Below are 19,032 nucleotides of genomic sequence, written 5' to 3'. Positions count from 1 at the left end.
CAGTCATGCCAGTGGGATTCTGGGTAAGTGGATAGGGAACACAATCTTTGTATTGCTGTCTTGGTTTACATCCTTTCACTGGTGGTATAACATTCCCAATTCCCAAAATGTAATTAGTCCCCGTTATTGTGCGGTTGTACTCTCTGTCATCACCCTACAGACCCCGGCATGACGGGGACAGCAGTAAGTGAGCCGCTTCCTGCTGATTTCTTTCCTGCTCTTACACACTTTTTCCCTGATAACCTCTCGTGCCCCCGGCTCCAATGAATGCACAGGGGAGCATACTTGTGTGCGCGCCTGCTGATGTGTACGCTAAGTCAATTGGGAAAATTATCCCTCCGTAATTAAAATGTCAACTTCAGTCAACATTGGTCAGAAGATGAATAAAGGCCGATATCTCACTGGTCAACAAATACAGATTTTGGACAACTTCTTCTGTTATCCAGCAGTTACACCTTCACGTAATTCTGTCGCGGTTCTAGTATGTTAAGCAGATGCGTCATTTTATTCTTTATTCAGAATATTTAATCAGATAATACAACACTGAAACTATTATTAAACTGTTTTCCAGTTTCCATGGCAAGCTATCGGTGCCTTCTTTTGTGTCACATAAGTGTTCCCGGTAAACTTACGAATAAAGCATAATTTTCCATGACTAAATAATTATTTCTTGGAAGAGTTTCGGCATTCAGCAGCACTATTAATGATATTTCTAATGTTGCATTTAATTTTAAATTGTCAGATGGAGCAGTAGGTGGAACTGCACCTTTAAGAAAAACAGATTTTAAATTTCACATTAGCTTTGTCCCAGCAGAAAATTAAGATAGTTGACAACTATGTTTAACATTGACTTCCAATACCTCATATAGTATTATTTATCGCAAATTAACTGGTATTTTTCTAGAAAGAGGACAGTTTTATGTTAACTAGTCCTTTTGCCTAATGGGGAAAAAAAGATTCCCTGAACCCGGTTGCCAATACAGTGCCGGCCGTAAGCAGGGGCAAGCGTGGCTCCCATCTTATGCCCCACTGGGCTGCTGCTTATTACCCTTCCTCACGCTTGTGCTCTCTCCAGTTCCGAGTGATGCAGAGTGCAGAGATGTGATGTCATGCCCCGGCGCTCTGCGTCTCTAAGATCTACAGAGATTACCAAACGAGGGAAGTCTCCAGGTGAAGATCTGCTTCCCTGGGCCTCCTGGTCAGTATTTGTTCCCCATGCAGGGGAGGGTCTGACCACTTCCCTCCCATTCCCCATGCACAAAAAGCTAGCCCTGTACCTATCCAATCCATCCCTAATTTAGGGATTCTACCTTTCAAGCCCATCCCTAAATAATAAATAAAAATAGAGTAAATGCATAAACTTATGAAATGTAAACAGCTGATTGTTTCCGGGGCTGATAATGGCATATATATTCTGTCATATGAGTTTATTACAGGTTTTTTTTTTTTTTTCTTCTTCTTCAAGTGGTTTGTCTACATGCATTAAAAATACAAAGAAAGTACAATTGAAAATAAACATCAACTACAGATCCTACAAAACTCCGGTAGAAGCATGGCAGGAGAGAATCAAATGACCTTTCTCATGTTTAGTAAAATAAATACCATAAAACAATACAATTTGCTCAGCATTGTTTGCTTTCCTAAATCTAGCAAAAAGACGTGCTGTTACTTCCGCTTTCATGCTGCAGCAGACAAAGCTCTTCATTCTCTCAGTCCAGGGGCAGAAGCCAGTTTGCAGAGAGGTATTTACCCGTGTCATCCGATCTCTGCCAGTATGTCAGTGTGTCATATAATTGGGCCATGTTTGGGAAACTGCCTGTGGTGCTTTCCTTGACAGCTAGTTATTGATGCCTGTCACTCAAGATGCCCTCCCCCAAAAATGAGAGTAATCTCCATCTCCTTAAATGAAAAGGAAACCTCTCCAAATGCATTCCTTAACATTTCTTTTCATCTGCTATATGGTGACATTGAACTTCTTGAACATTCATAATGGTTACTTGTGAGATGCCTGAGAACTCGGTAGCCCAGACCTACACTATAGCGCTTATCGGCGTAAGCAATGTGGTTCATTAATCATTCTCACCCTTGGACCACACTTACTATACTGGGCTAACTATGTTCCATTCTTAATGGTGGAAACAAAATCAACTGCCTCGCACTCCAGATAACTAGTACGTTTTAAATATTTTTGAAGCTTTGTGTTTTTGGGGGTTTTATTTATGTCTCCGGAATACTTGGCAGAATTGAATGTTTTCAGTACTGCCCCTGATCATGCTTCTCCGATAAGTCTACCTGGACCAGTCAGTGTCTCTCACATCTGAAATTAAATAAGAAAGCAGAAAGGCTGACTGTTGGGCAGTTATTGGGAACTCCCAGCATTTGTTTTTATTATACTAGTATCACATAAAAAGAAGGCCACAAAAGTATTTTTCGTTTAAAACACTTCTGTTTTCAGACAGTTACATATTAGTCATTTGTGTGTCTCCTAAATCTGTCACTTTAGCCTAATCTACTAGACAAGCACCTTGACTCTTTATCATACTGCCTGGGTAAACAATAGACTGTCTTTGTCTTAATCACCCAGCCATACACTCTGGTTAATAAGTGTGTTTCATATTCATTTCCATAAGGAATCAGCTCTAGATCTGCACGTGACAGAAGTTTATTGGAGCTTTAAAAATGGTCAATCCAGTCAAATACTAGCCACTGGGCTACTAGTGACATCCGACTAGTTTCTCCACTAGATGTTTTGCTGTATGGTCATAGCTGCTATGTTCTTGTCCAGCAATGCTATCTGTATTTGTTAAAGTACCAAGTAATCATGATTGTAGTTGAGGTAGACTGATTGCCTTGGCTGTACTTTTTCAGCCCGCAATTCACTGCTTCGTGTTTATAGGATTGTTTGAACGTGGTTATGAGGTTTGCCGTAGCGTTTCTTAGTTCAAAAGTTTGCACTGTGATGCTTAACACTCCAAGTTTTAAAACACATCACGTGAATTATCCCCTCTCCTCAATGAACGATACTGTCCCTGGTACTCTAGCTGCAACTTCCATCTTGTATGTTTGCTTTGCATGCATCTTGTGTTTTGTGTGTGAGTTCTTAGTGAGATTTTCATAAATGGGGCCTTTTGCTCAACCTTAATGTGTTTTCCTGTGAGTAGGGCTGAAGTGGCCACTCATAATCAGTAGTATGATGCTTTTGTTTTTTCACAACGAACACAACTCGGTATTTAGTGAGTGAACACTGTGGTCACATACGTTTGGGAACATGTTAACCTCTTGACTGTTTGCCAGGCTCCTCTTAACCCCACATATGTGCTAGTAGCATAACATAAAGTAACAGCTTCTTTATTTGAATCTCTGCCACAATTTCCTGGTCATTAAACTATGAAAAAATGATTTAAGTTATGGGAGACCTGGTTTCATAGAATACGTTTCACTGTCAATAGAAGCTATTAGTGATAAACAGTTGGTTACCAAAGCGTCAAGCTTCTGGAAAGCCCATTTCTTTATACAGGGTTATAAATTCAGATTTAAGGTGTCAGTCAAATATCAGAAGATAGACCATGAGGCTCATGAGTTGCGTTGAGGTGGTCTCCACTTTTACTTATGGGTATTGTATTGAAGACAATGTCTAAGACAGCTACCCACTACTACACGCTTAAATAAACTCTTCTGCAGGGGGGCTATTGGTTCTGGTTTTGCCCAACATGTTGCTAAAAGAAACTCTGCTCTTGAACTCTATTGCCAAATTAGTGCCAAAACTACCTAAAATCTTATAAGTTATTGTCAGGTGCCCTAGAAGTTATATGTTGCTTTCTCTAGGCGACTGGCCCCCAGTCTATTTGCAAACCACGATAAATCAGATCCAGGATTGACTCTTCCTAACTAGATCAATAGATGGGATCTTAACTAGAAATTCTCGTGTGATTTTGTGTAAATAAAAACAAGCATTTTACTCTGTAGGGGGCACTATTTGTCCCACTTCCGCTGCCTGCAGACAGTGACCGCATCAGCATAAAACAAGTCATACGTAACAGCATTTTGATGGTAAATGGATGGTAAATAGAATATATATTTATTTTTTATTCCGTGAAGCTTCTTTTGTTGCTATAGTAACAGAGCGGCTGATGCCCTCTCTCCTGCTGGTTAATGCACCATATGACATGGCATAAAGAAAGCTGTCCACAACAGTGGTTTGATATAGACCCCCAAGTCACTGTTTGGGGGGGGGGCAATACATTCTAGATAATGTTTTCTATATTGTGCTTATAACGGTTACAAATATTATTGGGTATGTGGGACCATATATTTTAATGCGACTGTTTAAAACGGTAATTACATTTTTCTTTTCCTTTTTATTTAAGGCATATGATGGATTTGCCAGCATTGGAATATCAAGGTTACTGGAACCGTCGGATATGGTTTTGTTGGCTATCCCAGACAAGCTGACCGTTATGACTTACCTGTATCAAATCCGGGCGCACTTTAGTGGACAGGAGCTTAATGTGGTTCAGATTGAAGAGAACAGCAGCAAAAGCACATATAAAGTAGGCAGTTATGAGACCGACACAAACAGCTCCATAGATCAAGAGAAGTTCTATGCAGAGCTTGGTGAACTGAATCAGGAGTCAGAGTCTGAACTACAGCAGGTCCAAACCACTCTGCCCGATTTTGTTTCTGATCAGGATCCAAAGTCAGTAAATGACAATTGTGCCAGGGACAATGAAAGCAAGAAGAATCATATTGTTGAATCTCCTAGCGTCGAACATGACCTTCCATCACCTAGGACTAAAAGTAACCTAGAATTGCAAAGCACAAGTAGGACACTGGAATCTGAGGACCCAAGGAGATATGACGGAGCAGACGTCGCTCAAACACAAATCCAGCCGCAGGTGGCTAAAAGAAAATTACTTAAAGCTGATATTCTAGACCTTAGTGATTTGACTCGGGTAACAGAATCTGAAAAAGAAGTTACCTCCAAAGCAACACTATCTGTGGACGATCATTCGCCTAGTAAATGCGAGCAGGCTAAGCCAGTCCTGTCGAGTCCTGTAGAATGTAATAGATTGGGCAGCGAAACCCAAGAACATAAATCTAGTGTTCCCATAACGTTGAAAGCTGCTGATTTACATGAAAAGCCTGGAGATCTTCAATACAGGCCTCCTTCTATACCACAAACTGGGATAAGTGCGATTCTGGATGCAACCAAGTCTTCGGTCAATCATGTTGATCAAACCGCAAAGACCCCTGAGGTGAGAAATATGTAAATTGTTTACTTCTTTTGGTAATTGATTTACCTGTGTATCTACATCTTCAAAATCACTTTAATAAGTAGTACCTTATATCTTTGTAATCTCATAAAATTACAGAACTCTCTTGTAAAGAGCTTTTCTTTTCCAGGTGCTCAGAATATGTGCTCGGTGTGAGGGTGTCGCGCTGTTCTACAAAGTCAAATTTGTGTTACTAAAATTGGTTATGTTTATTTTTAAATGCCTTTCTCAGTTATGGTTAGCAAACAAAACTGTCCCTCTTTGGTAATTTGAAAAGTTGGATACACTTGCCCCAGCATAGACTGTTGAAGAAAGGTAACAGCTAACTTCAATTTTCACTGTGTATACGAGCTGATAGTATGTTGCTGTCACGGCGTTTGGAGCTGTTACTGCATTTGTAAAATACCACATTGCATATATGTTTAGGACCCTCACCCAGATGCACAGATTTGTTTTGAAACCCCTTTCCTTTCACAAACTACATATCAAACCTTTAAAGCCATGGAAGTGGGAATGCTCTCCGTGCCATCAAAAAATGGCTACTGAGAATTTCTGCTGCAGACGTCCCTATGTGTTTGTTCTCTGAACATAGGGGTGTTAATTAAATCCATAAACAGCCACACCTAACATCGTAGTGCGTCATATGTGTTTTCGGAAGGGCAGGTTAGGTGGCGTCGGCAGCATTTGGTATGCTGAATATTTATCTGACACCTGAAGAGGACCCATCGCTCCGTAACATACCTTCATCGGTAGAGCCCACAAAAAGCTGCTGTGCCTAAAGGGACACTTCAGCCATAATATGCACTTTCTTTTTTTGTGTGTTGGCTGTTTTTAAAATGCATGGGGGGGGTATGTTTTTGGCCCTTTCCTCAAACCCCCCCCCCCAGCTAATGTCCAGTCAGGAATCAACATTAATTTTTAATATCACACTCGCACTTTGATTAACTCTTATATCTATGTATAGATACTGCAAATAAAGTGCATATAAACAAATTACACTGCAATCAGAACAATGTTAATGCAATATATTAAGATAGAAATATGCAACAATGATAATAATAAATACTGTGTGACTTCTCTTTACTTTACTTTGAGGAAGAAGTCTTACCAAATGTTGGGGGAATTTTTCATTGACCAGATGCTCTTATCTTACATGCGAGTCAAAGGAACTTAGTGGAACAAAATGAGAATGACTTCCCTGTGTTTCACAACTAGTTGTATTTGCCTACCTGGTATGAAGAGCACTTTTAGTCGTTTTGTTCTCTGCTAGTTGCGGTACCTACAATATTGTGCAAATGTTTTAGGCAGGTGTGAAAAATAAAATTCTTTAAAGTAACAATGCTTTCAAAAATGGTCGTGCTAATGGTTTATTTTTTATCATTTAACAAAATGCAAAGTGACTGAACAGAAGAAAATTCTAAATCAAATCAATATTTGGTGCGACCAACCTTTACCTTCAAAACATCATCAATTCTTCTAGGATCACTTGCACCAGAGCTCTGATCTCAACACCATCCAGTCTGCCTGGGATAACATAACTTTTGTTGACTCACTTTGCATTTTGTTAAATGATAAAAAGAAACTATTAACTATTTTTGAAAACGTTCTTACTTTACAACACATGTTACATTTGTTTATAAAACGCCAAATGAGTCCATAGTGCTGTAAAAAATTAACTATAACGTGGCAATATACAAAACTGACACACATTGAGGGGTACTGGTGTAGAAAGTGAAGAGGACCCTGCTCTTGCAAGCAGACCATTGTCTGATATATAGACATAACTTCGATGGGTATTTGTAATTAACCAGTATATATTGAGGATGTTATAAACCAAAAGATTGCTTTACTTATGGAAAATACTGTACTTTTAGGCTTAAGGGCTATGTGCTTTCCTGTACACGTGTCACTCTTGTTGCTTTCAGCTTGTAAATCACTTCACGCAGATTATTGGGCCATAAATCTCTTTGAGTCATTATGTCTAGTCACAGCTTTAATGATGGAAGAGCAGCAGTACTGCAAGACAGACTTATGGCCCTTAAATATATTCCTGCAAATTACATGTTGCTAATTTGTCAAGTTAAAAAGTTCCACACCTGCGAGCTTCTGTTTATTTTTGTGGCTTACACAGAACAACGTCTGCCGTTCAGCTTTTAACGGGAAGGGCCCAAAGCGTTTGGGTGCATGAGTATTTACTTCAGGCTCGACTTTGGTCCCAAAACACCCTTGTACATCTTAAAAGAAGAGCAGATTTCAGGCCTGTAATGAGGGCCGGTTTAGAACTATCTCTCCTTATGAACATAACTGGGAATGTCCCCAGTGTGCCCCTCGGAGCGTCGTCCTCCTTCTCCGTAAAGGAGTTAGGAGGGTGCAGAGCTGGTTCTGGGTGTAGCTGCCCGTGAGTGGTGATGGAGGATAATTGGTGGAGCTGGGCAGTATGTGGGTAGAGCTAGAGGCTCCCCCAGGCTTAGGGGGATAAAAGGCTGCCCTTGAGGCACCCTAAAGAACAGATTGGGGATTAAAATCTGCCCTGGCACTTTAAGGCTAGCAGCTGATAAATGACATACATGCAGCCACCTACTAGATGCACGTGATGCCAAGGTCTTACACTCTTCCAGCATGCTGCTGCGTGTATCCAGCTGGGGACCGCACTCCATTGTAGGAAGCACTCTCGGGCAGTTCAGACAGCGTCTCAGGATCCCATGTGGGCTTCGTAGTATGTAATGAAGATGAAACAGGACAGTATTTCAAGTGCTAATTACCTATATGGCAATAAAGATATTAATACAATGATACAAGTCTTTCGTTCCGAAACCTTATATCCTCAGATCTTTTTCTGCCGGTGCCTTTTACTTACAATGAGGAGAAAAAGTAAATTAGCTTGCACACAAACACAATGTGCTCTATCTAATAACACACAATGATAATCTTTCATGTCTTTATTGAACGCATCCATTAAACATTCACAGTGCTGGTGGAAAAAGTAAGTGAACCCTTGGATTTAGTAACTTGTCCACCTCCTTTGGCAGCATGTTCTGGAAGAATTTTGGACCATTCTTTTTTACAGAACTGCTTAAACTCAGCCATATTCTTAAGATATCTTATATGAACGGCTCTCTTGAGGTCATTTCACAGCATTTCTAATGGGTTAAAGTCTGGGATCTGACTGGGACGCTAAAAAAGGAAGATTTTCTTTTTATTGGAAACCATTCTATAGTAGATTTGATTTAATGTTTAGGGTCATTGTCCCGCTGCATTACACAACTTCTCCTGAGCTTCAGGTTCTGCAATAAAACCTCCTTTTTATTATTAGTATTCATGTGCCATGAATTTGTTGGTATTATGCCAAAATATAAAGTTATGCCTATTTTTACACTTTGATCACAATCGCAAAAAAACAGTGAAAATCAGCAAAATCAACTTAAAGACATTGGTTACCATACATGTTTATTTAATTGTCTGATTGTTTCTGTAAATCCACCTTGCTACCTGACCCTGTGCTTTAGCTTGTTAGAAGAGAGAGTTTATATAGACGAGGGAAATTATTCCTGCTGAACCAGTTACCTGAAACTGGAAGGTACGGTAATACTGCCGGCTTTGTTTTATTCTAAATGTTTAAAATGGGTGGATTTCCATTTGTCGATACTTCAACAACCTTAACGTATATTACAAAGAGGAGGAAAAACTGTTGTGATACTTGTGCCAGCATGCCTTTCCAGAAGGGTGGCTGGTTCTAGAGCAAGTATTTAACTATTTCAGGACCTGAGTGGAATGCGAAGATGTTGCACAGTGAAGGTGTTTCAACAAATCAAATCTTGTATGTCGCTGTCTGGAGTCACAATTAAATTAGACACGTGTGAACTGGAATATTCTGAATTTAGAAAATCACTGTTCAAAATGCCAAAAATAGACTTGTGTCAATTTTGTTAATTTGTACAAATGTCTGCAAACAAGGAAGGACCCTGAAAACAAAGCAGAGAGCTCAGAATTTTCATTTGCATTTTGATGCTTTTTTTTTTTTTTTTTTTTTTAACTTACTGTTACTCTCGCACTCATTCGCTGTTACTCAAACTCACTCATGCTCTTACGCTCTCTCATTCCCTTACTCTCTCTTACACGCTCAGTCTCTTGCACACTCTCTTTCTCACGCTCTTCCTGTATTCCCCGACAAATGCGTCTGTGTCCACATCTCCGCTTCTTCTCTTGCCTCTTCTTGGTCTTCTGTCTTCTTTCATCATCATTAACTGTTGAATAAAAGAATGGACCAAAAGCAAAATGAAAAATCTGGATTGTTTTGGTCCAAGTGCATAACTCTATGAAATAACTCAGTGTTTTATTTTCCTCTGTAAATAGATATGTTTTCTTGTTTCATTTATTTAATAGAAAGTGTTAAACACTAGGTTCCTGACACCACTGACACACATGCTTGCGTTTGTTGTCCTCCAGCAGCGAATGCTCTCCCGACAGGAAGAACTGAAGGAGAGAGCGCGGGTCCTGCTCGAGCAAGCAAGGCGAGACGCAGCGCTGAAAGCAGCCAGCAAGCAACGCAACAGCACAGCCACTTCCACTCGCGCTAAGCAGCTAAGTGAGGTACGATGTGCCTTCCGGTATTATATGTTATGGGCTTTGTGCAGATATGCTGTTGCGTCTTACCAGGAAAATGCATTATTTTCTTACAAATGCTCTTTTATAGGGAAATATAAACCCCCGGCAAAATGATGGTTTATTCGCATAACTGAGTTATAGATTTGGTTCCGGTGTGGTGAAACACGTCATCTTAAAAGATTTACTATTTATTATGCTGGGCCAACAAGAATTGTTGCAGAGCTGGCCCTGTGCAATGCATAATTTAATGGTTGATGAAATCTCCCTGATTTAACTGTGCATTATACAGGGACAGCCGAGCTTCTCCTACGGAAGACACGCTCTGTGGTAAGCCCTTCATAAAGTATAGAGAAGCTAAGGAGTTGAAACCACAACTCTCCTGCAGACTGTCCGGTCTTCTCTCCCTTTAGTGAATAGACCCCACTGTGTGATGAATAAACCCCATTGCAACCGGACAAGAAGCACTTTAGAACTTTTACCAGAGTTCATACCTTCTCGCTGCAAACGTCCTCAATAAAATCACACAATCATAATAGAATTAAGAAAGAGGAAAACAGAGACACAGAAAGGTTATGCTGCCTCCTGTTTATAAATATTGCGCTAGTAAGCATTGCCTGCAAAGAGCCGGTTTTTGTTCCTGAAAACCTAAAATATCTGCAATATATTTGGCTTGTATTTTTCATGTTTTTTTGCATTTTCTTTGTTCCAAGGACACAAGGGGATTGAAAAAAAACCCTTTTTTATGCTTATATATTACATTTTAAATTAGGAGCTCTATGTGTGTGCTTATATCTTTATATAGGTGTGCCATATATATTTATATATACACATACACACGCTGTGTGTATATATGTATATAATTATGTATATGTATATATAATATACCAGTGTCACATCTGGTACATTGCTCCTTACTTTTAATGTGAATGGTCTGTTTAGAAAATCTCATGTTCCAAATGTAGTCCTATGTTAAGTAAATAAACCAAATGGTTCTTACCTGCCAGATCCTGTTTCTACCTTTCTATATACTACCGGTGCACAGGAGCTTAATATCCAAATACAATCCCACATATCGTTATATAAGTAGGACTGGTTTGAAAGATTGCCATTAAATTTCCTTACTATATAACCAGGAAGAATGTTTGAAAGTTTTCCCTTTTTGTGTCCGCCTTGGGTCCAATCACACAGAGCTCGGTAAAGGATATTGAACATGACAGGCCAGCTGCCATTGCGTTTGGCTTTGTTAGCCGTTTCTTGCTGGCCCTTCGATAACCTGTCCGATGACCTTGTAACACCATCATCCCGAGGGAATTCCGGCTAATTTACTTTTAATAATAGCATCTCCGAAGCAGGCAGAAGCTGTATTGCTGTTCCGTCAGCTGTCCTGTAGGGTGTGAGCTGACGCTGCGTGGATGGATTGCGTCGTAACGTATACTATTTTTATGAGCGGCGCGGGTCTGTGCCATCACTGGCGCTGGATTAAAATAATAGTCTAAATAGTGGCACTGCTGCCAACGTTGGATTTGCCATTGCCAAAAAAAATACTATTCTATTTTGATCAATGACCTCAAATGTTCCTTGTTATAAAAGGCAATTTCTGGGTCTTATGTGTATGTCTCTTTATAAAGTCATATGGTGTAATTGGAGTTTTCTAAAACATTGCGATAAAATATTTACCGAAAGAGAGGGAAAGAAACCGTGTTATAATATGAGAAACGGGGCTGATTAGAGGGGTAAGCTAGGAGAAAGGGGGAAAAATAGCGTTTTAATGAGGACACCCAAAAAAAAAAAAAGGTATAAGAGAACAGACGCAGTGATAAGGGTGTTGTTTGGCAAGAAGTTCCTTCAGCGCCTTAAGGGCTTTGGTGATTTTAAACTTGAATGGCAAATTTATATAGACTGCCCCAAACACACACAGAAACTTACAGACCACAGTTGTATGCTTGACAGATACATGTCTCGTGTGACAAGTTAAAAGCCGTGTTTGTTGTGTGTGAGAATATAAATATGCATATGGATGAAAATGTACTCGTGCCATAGAATGTGGTACATCAAAAGGTATAAAAAAAAATTAGGTTTTATGCAAATAAATAAATAAATAAATAAAAATCCTGACAAAATGAAATGCCACTTCTGAAGTGGGGATGTCTCATCATTAACTTTTAGGTCTTAACCTCCCTCCGCTGTCTGCATTGGACAGCAGTTTTGGTGCAGGATAGCACTGCCATCAAAGTAAATGGGGGGGCACTTTCTGCGCATGTGTGCTGGGGGTCTCATGGTAACCCCTGGAACTCTTGCGTGAACCATCCTGTGAATTTGCTGGTGGTTAGTATGCGCCAAACAAATGTCCTGCAACGTAAGGAGCTGGGAGCAGGCAACAAGTGCAAATGCACAAAGTTTATTTAAAGGTGACATTCATGCATGCAGTTAAAAGTAAAGTGTGTATATATATATATATATATATATATATATATATATATATAAGCAGTTATTATCAAATTATGATCCAATTGTAGACCAAACCATTAATCTGAACATATCTTGATATTAAATATGTTTATTTGGACTTTAAAGAATCTAAATATATACAAAATCAAAATAAGCTCAAATCAATATTTTGGTCTTCACGTTTATTCATTGTTCTGGGAAGAACGCTGAAGTGCATATTATATTATAGCAGTCTTCAACTTTAAAGACATGCCTGGTAGTGAAACCAGAAGGATTATCTGCAGTGGGTGGTGATCAGAGCGAGGCAGGGATGGGGTTAACGTTGTGCGTTTCTTGGAATCCCTGTGTGTAATTAGTTTAAGATTTAGCAACAGTCTGAAATGTTTAATTCCACTTGGCTATGTTTTCGTTTCAGTGCTAGTAACGGTATTTATTTTCCTACTTAGCAGTAAGTATGTAATATATTGCCTTGCTTTTGAGTGAGCGACACAATGGATTCAAAGACTGCTCTAAATTGCTCCTCCAGCACTGGTGCAAAGGAGAAGCGAAAGCTGCTTTTTCTCTGGCAATTAAACCTGTAACTTCATTTAGAGATTTCGGGAGGGAGGAGAGAATAGGGATCTTTGCAAAGAAAACCTTACAGAATGCAACCTTGGCCCTTTGATGTTAATTGGAAAACATTGATTGAAAAGACAGGGCTTGCCATACTGATAATTGTCACAGATTTAGATATGATCACTAGATTTGTAGATAACAAAAGCTGCTTTTGGCCATCTAATTGGCAAAATAAGGAGGGAGAAAGATTGGACGTTGTCTTTTCATTCTCCATGTTCCCTGATTTCTGTGGTTTGGATTTTAGTGATCGATATGTGATCTGATTTCACGATAGTAAGAACAGGATCTCCGGAAACATGGAGTATGCTTCAAACGCGAAGCATAATTATTACAACCAACTTCTAGATCTAACACATACAGACATGTCCTTTTACTGAATCACGATGTACTCCACTTATATGCGCTGTTATAACTTGAGATAACATTACTGGCGCCATTAATATATCAAGCTGGCAGCTCTGTCACAAATCTGGTGGAGCCATCGCAGATTTTGGGGCTCATCCTTGTAGAACAGTTTAATATGCGTAACCAAAAAGTTACATATATATAATTTTTAAAAAAGTAAGAAGTCCAATGAGATATTAAGAAAATAATCCTCAATGCATATAATATATAAGGGAATTGATGTAGATTATAAATATTAAACATTTTTTTCAAGGTTGCTTTTACGTTCTAAATTGTGCTGCAAAACTTAATGGCTATTGGAGCGGTTATGGCCCCCGAGAGATACATATGTTTTTTAAGGCATTATTTCCATGCCTGAGAGCCATTCGCAAATCTGGCTTTTATAAGAATCGCATCGATCTATCAAAGCATGGAGATCTCACCCCTAGATTGGGTTTCAGTGGTCCAGCAGTTTTATAATGTTGCTCATTGTGTCTGGAAGAGCCGTAAGAGTATCACAACTAAAATATATTGAAACTACCGACTCCCCCCGCTAGAACATCTTTGATGAAGGTAAATGTAAATGAAATATTTTAATAATTCTCTATGAAGCCCGTTAAAGACATGATGAGAGGCCTCCTGTTAGAAAGAACTTCAATAGCATGAGGTTCTCGTGTTCCCTGTCCCACCCCACTTGGATTATCTTGATCTTTATCTAGAATGTCCAGCAAACAATTGCTTTCTCTTCAGGTGGAGCCAATAGATACTTTTTTTTTATTTTTGTTAACCACAAACATATCCTCTACTCCCAAATTGGTCCTACAAAAATTGTGCCTGGTGCCCCAAATCCCTAATCAGTTATTAGCTTAATTAATATGGAAATAGCCCCGGGTGATCACATGACCCGCCACTGTTTGTTTATTCTAGCTTGTTTGAAAAGTGATAACATCTAAAGCAGATAATTGTTCTAAAATTAGACCCCTCCTCTGCCCCCATACGCTATTATCTTGTATTTGCCAGTTGTCTAATTACTACATGCAGTATTTGTAGCGTTGAGGATAAGCTTGCACCAGCAAATAGTGCCTCTGTTACTCAACATGGTTACCTGCGCGTACGCGGGAACAGGGCTTGTATAACTCCACGGCATACCTTTAACGTGAGACGTACCGGTGTTTGGACATGTTACTGCTCCTGCTCTGGGGTATTTATGTATATATAGAGCGGAATTCTCAAGCAAAGGGTTAAATGAGGAGCAATCGCCAAGGAAACTGATGGTTCGGAGATGTTTCTGTTGTTTGCTGCATTTCTGTACCAGGACTGCTCTTTATCAATAGCCCCCTTGTCTGTGATACCGTGGGGGGGGGGGGGTTACGTATAAAGGTGTCATAATAGCCAAATGTAGCAATTGTACAATTCCTACAGTTTAGAAAACACTTTGCTAAAGATTTTTCTTGTTTGCCAAACTTTATACAAGCCGCTGTATGTCTCCATAGACTTTAATAAAAGATTGCAGTCACCACTCTTTATACGAAGGAGGAAAAACAGCCTCATTGTGGAGCAAGCTAGGAAAACAAAACAGTACTTCCCATATATTAGTGTTATTTGTGGATTCTATAGTGCCGCCGTATACCACAGCGGAATAACAGGACAGGTAGCGCTTCACATGACAACTTGGGCTTGCAGTGAATGATCAACAGATCCCCTGTCATTAGACCTGGGCAAGTTGGCTGATAACAAACATAGATGAACCCGGACCGGACTTTTCTGGAAAATTAGCAAACCACAGAAAAAAGTAGCGGAGAAGTTAGAACCGAGTCACGGGGGTGTTATACTTATCAACTCTAGATACATGTAGTGATGCTAGGGGGGGGATACAGGGCTGAGCATAGGGTACCCGGGTATTTTTAACGTAACTACCACCCCTCTCCCCCCAGAACATCACCTTACATGACTCTACAGAGCGCCCCCTTTCAGGAGCACCTGCCACACCTGCCTGGGGGGATATTTACCCTTCCTATATAAAAATGTCACTGGCTGTTTCTTTCAGCATGTTGAAGGCTGTATGGAAAAATGTATCTGCATTAAAAAATAATAATAATAATACACTATTACAATAATTCTGAAGAACATAATTATTATAAAAAATGTTAGGAATATTTAAGTGTGCGCATTCCTACATTCATAGATGACGCAGAAATAAAGGCACGTCTGTTACAAATAAGTAATTAACAAGGAATGTGAATCTATATATAGATATATATTTTAATTGTTTGTGCACAAGCAGACATTTCTCGTGTTTCTCTAGGTACGACGCTGTATCGGGAAGGCTTTGTTCGGTTGCTTCTAATAACCTCCTTATTTGCAGCAGCCGCCGCTGTTTGCGTTATCCCCTCTTATTTTACCTGTCTGCGCCCTGCCGGCGGATCTCTACAAACGCCGCCCGCGTGTCGCTAACACAATAGAGTTGATATTTCCCAGTGCTTTCCAGATTAGAGGTATGCGCAAATCTCACTCAAAGCGAAGAATACGCCGCCGCCCGGCAGTCATTAAACTGGACACACACACGCACACACGCGTACCTACATTCTCTCTTTTTTGTGCAGGTCGTATCGATCGCTGGGGGTGTAATCCCAGAATGATATCACCATTACTCGGCGCTCTATTCTGCACTGCCTATTCTGTTTTGCTCAGCATGCGCCAGCGTAGAGTTAAAATCTTTATTCATTTCGCTTAAAAATGTTTCTTTTGTTCTCCTTATCATGTTCTGGCTTTCCCAAGGATATATGCCCTGAATGAAGAGTCACATGTGCATTACTAATTGTGTGCCATTGTATTTACTGTTCCAAGTGGTGGCACTGTGATGCCTCTAATTCTTTTGCTTCACTTGATGTTAAATAATCTAAGTGCCTTTGATAGCAACGAAACAGTATTAATTGTTTTGTACATTTCTTGGTCATTCTTCTTAGGTGGTCTTCATAATCTATTAGAACTTTCGGCCAGATTTCTCTAATGTCATGCCTCCAGCAGCGATTAAATTGGTAATTAATGAACAGACTTTGGCAAACGTAAACCCCATCCCGTTAATTTTCTCCTTTTTTGATTTTTTTTATCCTCCCTAAGAAGTTGTCATCTTTGTCAGAAAGCATTGCGCCATCTTGCTGGATCCCTTTGGCATAAAACCACAACAGCTTGAATTTTTTTTTCAGCCATTAACAGATCAGAGAGGTAATTTCACAGTGTTTTGGTCGGGGTAATTATAGTGCCAAGCACTGAACAGGGTTGGGAATTCACACAAGACGTCCAGAAATACCAGGTGAGCTTCCTTGTGTTCACTGGGACGTTATGATTAGTTTAATTGGGCTTTGTTTGATTTTCGCCGCGCAGCCTGTTCGTGCGGTGGCTTTCCAGTGACTTTCCACTTTTGTGTTCCTGACCTGCGCTGACAGGAACTAGTACAAACGGGGGGGAAAAATTAAAACCGAAAACCTTTGAAGTGGGTCCTTTGGCAGCCTATCCATATAGAGAAAGGAGACGTGGGGCAGAAATGGTTAATAGCACAAGAAGAAGAAGAAAAATCCCCTTGTACTAATTTGTCTTTTTTTTTTTTTTTTTTGCATATTTTTGTGAAGTTCTTCATGCTATTGTTTCCAGTCTGGAGCTGTGAATGGAAAATGAAAGCCAAACAAATTTACGTCTTTTAATTAAAATCTACAGCTTAATTAGTATTCGAATTTAAATTACTGTGTTGAGAAAAAAAACTGATCATCTCCTTAAAGCTTTTGGGGCTGAAGCTCAGGGTTATTTACTTGACCTAATTTAATTTTGTGATTTTTTTAATATTTTTTTTTGTACAATGTATAATATGTAAATATATATTTTTGTAGTGTTTACTGATGCGTACCTGTCAGAGAACGGCTTTAAATGCTATATAATATACCTTATGTATGTATATATAAATGTTCATATTATATACATTAGTTAGGCACACACATGAATATAACACCACCCAAAAATTGAAATAATGTATATTTTTGAAATTATTTTTGGATTTTGAAAATCTGAATGACGGCCAAATGTTTGTGAAAAAAAAATGTGATGAGCAGCTTAGGAAAGGAAAAAAAATCAACATGTAGTTCTGATTATAATGTTATAATGCTATACGTTTACACGGGAGAGCTTGATTATTTTTAATTACGTGGTGGAATAAACACGTCAATTCATGGAGTGCTGCTATATTATATTTTTAGTAATTTTGGTTATTTTTAATGGATACTTTTTTGTTGTTGTTTTTTTTTCTTCTTCATGTGAGTGTTATTCAACCCCCCCCCAAAAAAAATAGAAAAAAGTTAACTTTTTATAGTTAATAATGTTATGTGTACAAATATTTTTATTATAATGAAACTTATTCTGTGGGGAAGTCCACTTTTTCTGTTTCCATAACCACGTGAGCCGTACAGTTTTCTGCGTGCGGGACTATGAAGTGTAATATAAGGGGTTAATGCAGAAAATGACAGATGATGTGTACAAAGTGTACAAGTCCCTGCTTTTATTCATTCTAAAGCTGGTGTCTGATCACAACATTCCCTCCTGGAGACACAGAGGGGCAGTCACTCCAAAGTTACCAGCTTTCAAGGCACTGGATTCGGCAACACTTATCTACCTGCGCCACATCATCCACATCGGTCTGAACCAAAGAGCTGACTCTTTATTTACAAGAAGTAAAATGTTTAGGGATATTACTTTACAGCCACATTCATCCTTTACCTTTAATCAAACTGGATGATTAACTTACAAGCAGAGTCACAAGAAACTGATGATTGTTAACCATGTGTTTGCCTGCATGGTAAATAATATATGAAGACCTGGTGCTACTTAAAAAGACATAAAATGCCTATACCTTGTTTGCTAGCAAAGTATTTTTTTTTTTTGGCAGTGTAAGTATTTGCCCCCTCCCCCCACCTCCCCAAATAAAACCCCCGTTTAGCAGACAGATGCGGTGTGCACAAATGTAGGATTTAAGAACCTATTGCCGGTTGGCTTAGGAATTAAAGTGCCGCCGCTCTTTACCTCGTCATGGAAACCTTAATGAAACCGAATAGTTTTCTGGGATTTCTGGGCCCAGGCATCGGGGTGTTTCACGCAGTCTTGTCAGTTGATGTCCATGAATTGACTTGAATTGAACGGAGATCAAAGTGTTTTTCGAGATGGGAGAGTCTGTGAGTAAGACAGCTCCTTCAAGTGCGCCACAAGAGCTAATCAAGTTATCAGTGCTTCACTCACACTGCATGCCTTTAGAATTTAATACCTAAAGCCTTCTTACTGCAAATTGAAATTTAGATTTTTTATGCCCCTTTTTATGTAATCTGCACCAAAATACTTGCAGTGAAGTGGGCAGTTGTTAGATGGCGGCGCCTGACCTTTCTTAATACAGTATGAGGAATGTGTTTATTAAAAAACATACTGTCCATTAGATGCAGGGATCTTAGCGTGGTAAAGGTTAATTTTATTATGGCAGCTGGTGTCTGTCTGGGAAAATAATAGCATGTTTGGCATCGTTCATAGTATATAGTTCACTCTATAGGTAGCCTAACGTATGACAGCACTTTGTACTTGGAAGTGCCAGAAGGTTTTTGCCCTACCATGGTGTCAATCTACAGCCCTGTCCCCATAGGGTTAACGTTCATTACTTAAATGATATCTAAATAGA

The 19,032-nt window shown here is 39.4% G+C and overlaps 1 protein-coding gene across 7 annotated transcripts in view; it reads left to right on the top strand.

Annotated features, from left to right (window-relative positions):
- The window catches only part of EHBP1 (EH domain binding protein 1), a 172,187-nt gene that overhangs the window by 93,721 nt on the left and 59,434 nt on the right, over positions 1 to 19,032 (top strand). For all 7 annotated transcript variants that reach the window (XM_053461397.1, XM_053461395.1, XM_053461401.1 and 4 more), the window contains 2 exons: positions 4,368 to 5,255; positions 9,720 to 9,863. In XM_053461397.1, the coding sequence (XP_053317372.1) occupies positions 4,368 to 5,255; positions 9,720 to 9,863 (1,032 nt within the window). The remainder of the gene's footprint in view (positions 1 to 4,367; positions 5,256 to 9,719; positions 9,864 to 19,032) is intronic.

The sequence above is a fragment of the Spea bombifrons genome, chromosome 3 (genome assembly GCF_027358695.1).
Source record: "Spea bombifrons isolate aSpeBom1 chromosome 3, aSpeBom1.2.pri, whole genome shotgun sequence".
In the NCBI taxonomy this organism is placed as follows: domain Eukaryota; kingdom Metazoa; phylum Chordata; class Amphibia; order Anura; family Pelobatidae; genus Spea; species Spea bombifrons.
Note: the sequence above shows the minus strand (reverse complement) of the source record. Positions and strands in the feature narration are given on the sequence as shown.